We start from the raw sequence: 6,773 nt of genomic DNA, 5'->3' as shown, positions 1-6,773 counted from the left end.
GGGCATTGTAGCAGTGCAAGGCTGCACATGTAGCCAACAGATGTACAGTATGCTAACAATTGCGTCTTTGTAAGCAGATGCTGTTCAAAAATAAGCAAATGTTGCAGCCATCAGGATTTGTAAAGAGACGCCCACCGGTAGCTATGCAATTCCAAGCAGCTGCATAGAAAAATGCAGCAGCCATCACAGAGGAGGTGATTATCAGCATTGTGATTAACCCTATGTCTATGTATAGTTTTATAGAATGCGTTTGACGAATGTTACAACAAAGCTGATTGGTTGCTAGGACAAAGCTGATTGGTTGGTCACTTCTCCACTGTCATAACTGCTTCTTGCAACTTTCAAAATTCATGTTTGAACGCAAATGCAATTGTGATTGCAAGTTACTAGGCTTTGGAGCTGCTGCTCAGGAATGAAGAGATGCGTACCGGAGTCATCGCAAGGTAATTCGCAACTGATTGCAGCTGAACTACAAATACATGATATATTCCTACTTGCTCATATGAGCATGTAACACGCACCAAAGGAAATAAAAAGCTCACAGATTTACCAGTTACCTCAGAGGGATGAGCAGACTTAAGCTGTGTACACACGGTGCGATTTGGTCGCTGAACGATTTTGGCTTAAAATCACTCAGCAATATTTTGCTCAGTGTTCTAGCAATATCTCTCAGCAATATATTGCTCAGTGTACCGTTTTTATCAGCGACCAGCGATTTTGGCAAGCTATTCTGTGTTTACCTCATTTTGACTAGAAATCGCTGGTCGCTGGTGCACAGTGCATTGTGCACCAGCGACCAACAACTTTTTAGGCATAATCAGAGGAGCATGTTCCTTCGATCAGCGACTATGAAGGGCTGGTCGCGGGAGCGAGTTCCTGGCGATTTATCTCCCAAAGCACACCACAGTGTGTACGCAGCTTAAACTGATGTTATGCTACATTAACATTGTATTAAGTATTGTCAGATGGACAGGAACAACAATAGACTAAAGCAGAAGATAACCGCTCAGTACCACCATCAGCCTGCATTTTCTAAGGGGACTGTGAACTGCAGTAACTTACCGAGCCCCGACTCAACGACTGTATCCAGCACTTTTTTTAATAGAAAAATCTATTTAATGATTCGATTTTTTTCCCTTCTACATTGATTCACAAAGCAAGCCGGCGTTTTCTCACCATCAGTAACAAACTTACTATTTTTGCTCTTCCTTTAAAGAAGAAACAATTCTTTATTCATGCAGTATTATGCCATGGCATCAATGGGATCTGTTCCCATAGAAACTGGTGTAAGGAAAGATCTCAACAAACGTGTCAAGAAATATTATACTGTAGTATATTTCTATGCACCACTGTGACTCCTACCTGTGACTGTAAATGTTCTACTCATCCATTCTCTTTGAATAATTACGCTTCACTGCCTACTATATATATATCCTCATGACACACGTTCATACAAATGGGAGGGACTTATAGCTATATCTAAATAGAAATAAGGAAACAAATTAGTCATTTATTGACTAAAAGTTACCAACAAAGCTGCCATCGGGGAGAAGGGGACTTCCGGAACTGGAGTACAGGGCCCGGATGCTGAGGGGGCACGGATGGCAGTGATGTAGATTATCGCACATCTAAGGCAGCTATAGAGGGACAGTGCCAATGGCATTTCAAATTTGGATTCAGTCTCGAACCACTTGGAGCTGCTAGTCCACAAGCTCCAATTGGTTTCAAATTTGAAATGGCATTGGTGCTGTCCCTCTATGGCTGATACATAATTACATATTTTATTCTAAATCTGGAACCTATGTAAATGCTGAGAAAATGATTACTTACGTCCAGTTTCCATTATGTAGCTAATTGCACGCACCCTATTCATTAGCAAGCACTGAAAATTTCAGTAACATGTTTTTTTAATTATATTGTGGATTTTGGATTTTCTGAAACAGCGGATTGCTTTAAAAGTACAAATGTTAATGTTGCACCACTGCCACAGAAGGATACAAATACAAACACTATGGCACAACTATAATCTCACATTCATGTGGCTTGAGTGCAACACTGCCAAAAAAATGCTGAGTAGAGAATTCAATTATCCCTAATAATTTACTGGGTGTGAAAAGGGGATGTAGCCTCCAGCTTTAATGCCTTGGCCTATTTAATTACAGCCCTTTTTTCTTACAAGGAAAATTAGCTGTTAATGGTCGTTAACTCACAGAGGTTGGGAGTACTATAACCAATCAGAATATACTACTTTCATCTTAGTAAATAACCCCCACAGAATCCAGCACCCGAAAACAGGCTATTTATCGGAAATATCTTTTTGAACCAACACAGGAAACTGCATCCTGTCGGCTGCCTTCATGGCTACTTGAATAGCCCCACTGCTTCAATTAGCCTGCAGTTAATTACGGTGGCTAATTGAATTTTCCCCTTAAATGTGGTGTTAAAATTTTATAATTAAATTACAATATACGATGAACCGATTACTCCACTGGGATGTGTTTGGTGCTACTGGCTGATGAGAAAGGATAAAGCACTGCTAGAATTTTCCATCTTACCAAATCGTGCAAGCAATCCGATATGTGCAATTTTGGCTAGGCCTGTATGAGGCTTAGGGGGAATTCAATTACCCACAGTAATTTGCAGTGGGCTAATTGATCCCTTGGGGCTATCAAATTAACCCCGAAGACAGACCGATGTCGCCGCGCATTTCTTTTTGGGACTCACTGAGGACCCGGAAAAAATATTCCCCAATAAATGCCTTTCTGTGATCACCTTTGTGAAAATACAGAGGTCTGGTATCTTTTCTGGATCAGTTATTTCATGGATGAAAAAATGGACTCTAATTGTATGGTTCTAAAAAAATATCAGTAAAGTCCAGTTCTCATAGCCCGAAAAATGACTGGGGCAAATGACTTCCCCCATAACCCGCTCTAAAGCTGATCGTTTGGCAATCATTCCTAATTACCAGATCTGCATGGCTAAAATGGTTAAATTCTTAGGATTATTAACACAAAATCAAATATTAGTAAAAAAATACCAACAGTTGACAATTCTTAAAATATACACTTTATTGTTACTGGTGCTTATTGTGAATGTCTTATTTAATTTGTGAAGGTACATACCTTTCCAAACAGGAGTTAAGTAAATACCTTTGCAAAACAAAATAGAGAAGCTACAAAATGTTTAAATATATATTACCTCCCCCTCCATCTTTGCTGTGGAATGCATTGTAGAAATATTGTAGAAAATAAGGCAGACTTCTGATAGGGAACCAAACTGCTAAATATGGGGGAGGGAAGAGCAAGCGCCACCCTCTCCCCTTAAGAGCCAGTGGAACTTCCAACACATTGCATAGCAACACCTGGCGCCCACTGGCATCACAGGATTAAAAACAACTGCTATTAAAACAGGGCCATTACCAAATGAAATAGTCTAAAATGCCCATCCTGTGGCATTAAATGCAATGCAACCTGGATCATCTGCAACACCATTCAGAATAAGGAACATTTTCAATCAACATAAAATCAGTGAGACATACAGTGCAATACAAATGTGTCATTTGAATAATATTTTTATGAAAATAAAAGGTTTGTACATCAATTAAGATATGGTAATGACTATGAATCGTGTATTTGCAATGCATCTAAAGTTGGCTTTGGCTTTTTATTTATTTTTTTTGTTATTTTTTTTATATAAATTCATAGAAAATATTAAACATCTAATAAAATAAATAAAACATATTTTAATCATAGATGCTAATGATCAAGTTCAAAACTCTTCTGTGTATTTTTCTTTTATACAATTTGCTACTAAACAGCCTTGACCAGGCTCCCTATCAGCAGTGTGCAGAGGTGAGTGATTGCCCCATCTGTGATATTAAAAAATAGAGTAGATCTATTTTTAGAGATCAAAAACTCCTTCATAAAGAGTGCATTTTAATGTGTTGATTGTTACAACTATAAGTGCTTTAAAAAAAAAGCAGAGTGTTCTCTTAAAAGCTGCGAGACACGAAAGATGATTTTCCTTCACTTGCAAATTTCAGTTTGTTGTTGTTTTTTTGTTTGTTTTTCGAGCGATCTCTTGGAGAAAACTTTTATCCAAGGTCTCTTCAAGGTTTTCATAAAGGCATGAAGAAAATGAACAGATATTTGTGTGTAGAACCCGTCAGTACTGATATTGCAGCAATCCAGTGTAATTTAACTTGTGAGATAAAGTAATGCAAAAGGCTTTTTTGTTTTGTTTACTGCAGGGTACTGGAGGTAACTCTTGACCTGACAATCCTTGTTACATGAACGTACTTATAAGATGAAGAAGCAGGTTTTGGTGACGGTGAAGTATCCAAAACTAGTCAGACTCCTATTAGGATGAGCGTCATTGGCTGAGAGGTGTTACTGGGTGCCAGGTTTAGCTATTCAGGGGGCGGTCGCAAAGTCTTCAACTGTCTTTCATCTAGCGATTTCCAATATTTGAAATTGTTATCCATATGTTGCATTAAGTTGGGCAAGTCCGCAAATGCTGCAGGGGGAAAAAAAAAGAAAAGATTTAGCTATAACCATAAAGAATTTGCTTTTAAATTCACTTTAATCCAAGTATAAGGACAAAATTAAATATTACATTAAAGGCCCATACACACTGGGCGACTTTCAGTTGAAAGTCTCTCAGTGTGTACTGGGGAAGCGATGATCGGTGATGAGCACTCCTCCATAGTCGCTGGCCGGCCGCTCATCTATGCTAGCAATATTGGGGCCAAATCCCAGGATTGGCCACCCTAGTTACAATCTGAAGTAGTTTCTCTTTGGCACATGTTTGACTTACAGCAAACAGGTCACCACTATCTATGGCTAAACAAGTCTGCTATATCGCTCATTCATTCACTCTACAACAACAGTATTCCCTCAAACTGTAATTCAGCTCCTCAACCTCAATGTGTCTGCATTTAGCCCATGGCACAATATAAAAAAAATATATGAGTGTGTTCCCCTGTAATGTTGAAAAACCCCAAACAAACAGTAAAGCTATGTACACAAGGTGAGATATTTTGACTAAGCAATTTTGACTAGATGCACTGTAAATTTTGGCTAGATGCACTGTAGATTTTGACTGATGTAGTGTGTATTGTAGTGCGATTTTGACTAACTTTCTATTTGATTTTGACTATATAGTCAAAATAGAAGTTTTCAGCCGCATTCGATCCCGATGCGTGTTCCTATTTAGTGGAAATGGAACAGAAAAATAGGGTGAAATGTAATAGGATGAGAGATTCAGAAAGTGAGAGATTGGGTAAGAAATCTCCAGATTTTTTTAAAGCGGCAATCATTAACACTGCAAAACCAGTTAAATTTTGAAGTGCAAATTATTGCCGCTTTAAAAAAACTGGAGATTTCTTACCAAATCTCTCACTTTCTGAATCTCTCATCCTATTAGACTGTGCAGGCAAGACTATATAGTACAGGTCTGTACTATATAGTTAAAATCAAATGCGTTTTGATTGTCATGCGATTCGATCCCAATTCAATCCCGATTGAATCAGGATCAAATCACAAGGCAATCGTACCGGGTGTACACACCTTAACTAATGATAGTCTATGATCTAATCAAAATTGCCTTGCCTGCACAGTCTATCTATGCTAGGAGATACAGACTTAGCATCAGTATCTAAGCAGGAGAACAACTTGGGAGATTTTGGCTAACCTTCTAGGAGATTTTGAGGTACTTATGTATTATCTGGACTCCCATGTTAAATGCACCCCATTTTTTCATACCCCTACTATCCAACTACGCATGGAGTTGATTTTATATAGTGTGGCGAGCGCAGCGAGCCACCGTGCCCGAAGCGTGGTGAGCGCAGCGAGCCCCGCGAGGGGACGCGGTCTCATAAGAAAAACGGGAGTCCAGATATTACATAAGTACCGATTTTGACTATCTAGTCAAAATATTCTGACAAAATCTTACCCGGTGTACACCCCTTTAAGTACAACAGTCTCACATCATTCCATGCAGAAACAACTGGTTGGTTCCCTTTGGTAGTGCCAAATGAATGCTAATGTGATTAAATAAAATGAAAAGATAACAAAAACATATATTTTTTTTTTGTACGAAACATAATCTTACCATCCCATGCATCGAACATGTCAGTGATGAAATAATCCACAAATGAGATCTGAGATTTAGGAATACTGCATGTATTCCTGTCAAACACAGGCATTACCACGGGTAAACCTTGGCATTTCTCTTCATCCGTCTGCAGAAACAAAAAGCATTTACTAGAGAGAAAAAAAAAATGCTTACATTCCAATACGTGGTTTAATGTTCACAGAAAATATAATACATGAAATTAAAACGGTGTCATTTCTAAATAGATTGTTATGGGTTAATTTACTAAAACGTAAAAGTGGGGATGTTGTCGCCTATAGCAACCAATAAGATTCTATCTATATTTTTCTAGGATTCAATAGAGAAATGATAGACAGAATATATTTTCATTTTAAGAAGCTTTAGGTAATGTAACCGTTACTGTATAGGACAAAGGCAGGATTTGCTATTTAGTTGAAACTGTCACGTGATTTGCAGCAGATCTGAAGGCAGTCCACTGTTGATTTGTGGCGGAGTGAAAGCACTGAACATATCACTAGAATCTGTGCAGGCTTTGCGCTATTCAGATAATTAAAAAGGTTTTTACAAAAAAAATCCTGGTTTGGGGCCCCAACCCAAATCATTAACCAGCCCCAAGATGGCATTGGATATAGAGAAAATATGGTGAGGAGTTCCAACTT

General features: G+C 38.4%; 1 protein-coding gene across 3 annotated transcripts in view; it reads right to left on the bottom strand.

The window, feature by feature from the left end:
* Positions 1-3,050: 3,050 nt before the first annotated feature.
* Positions 3,051-6,773, bottom strand: part of PDE8A (phosphodiesterase 8A) — a 271,484-nt gene continuing 267,761 nt past the window's right edge. For all 3 annotated transcript variants that reach the window (XM_083183993.1, XM_083183991.1, XM_083183992.1), the window contains exons 21-22: positions 6,112-6,241; positions 3,051-4,515 (exon numbers count right to left, since the gene is read on the bottom strand). In XM_083183993.1, the coding sequence (XP_083040119.1) occupies positions 4,409-4,515; positions 6,112-6,241 (237 nt within the window). In that variant the 3' untranslated portion in view covers positions 3,051-4,408. The remainder of the gene's footprint in view (positions 4,516-6,111; positions 6,242-6,773) is intronic.

This window comes from Crinia signifera, chromosome 4 (genome assembly GCF_055691185.1).
Source record: "Crinia signifera chromosome 4, ASM5569118v1, whole genome shotgun sequence".
Taxonomy (NCBI): domain Eukaryota; kingdom Metazoa; phylum Chordata; class Amphibia; order Anura; family Myobatrachidae; genus Crinia; species Crinia signifera.
The sequence above is the reverse complement of the archived record's forward strand: the minus strand, read 5'-3'. Positions and strand labels throughout refer to the sequence as shown.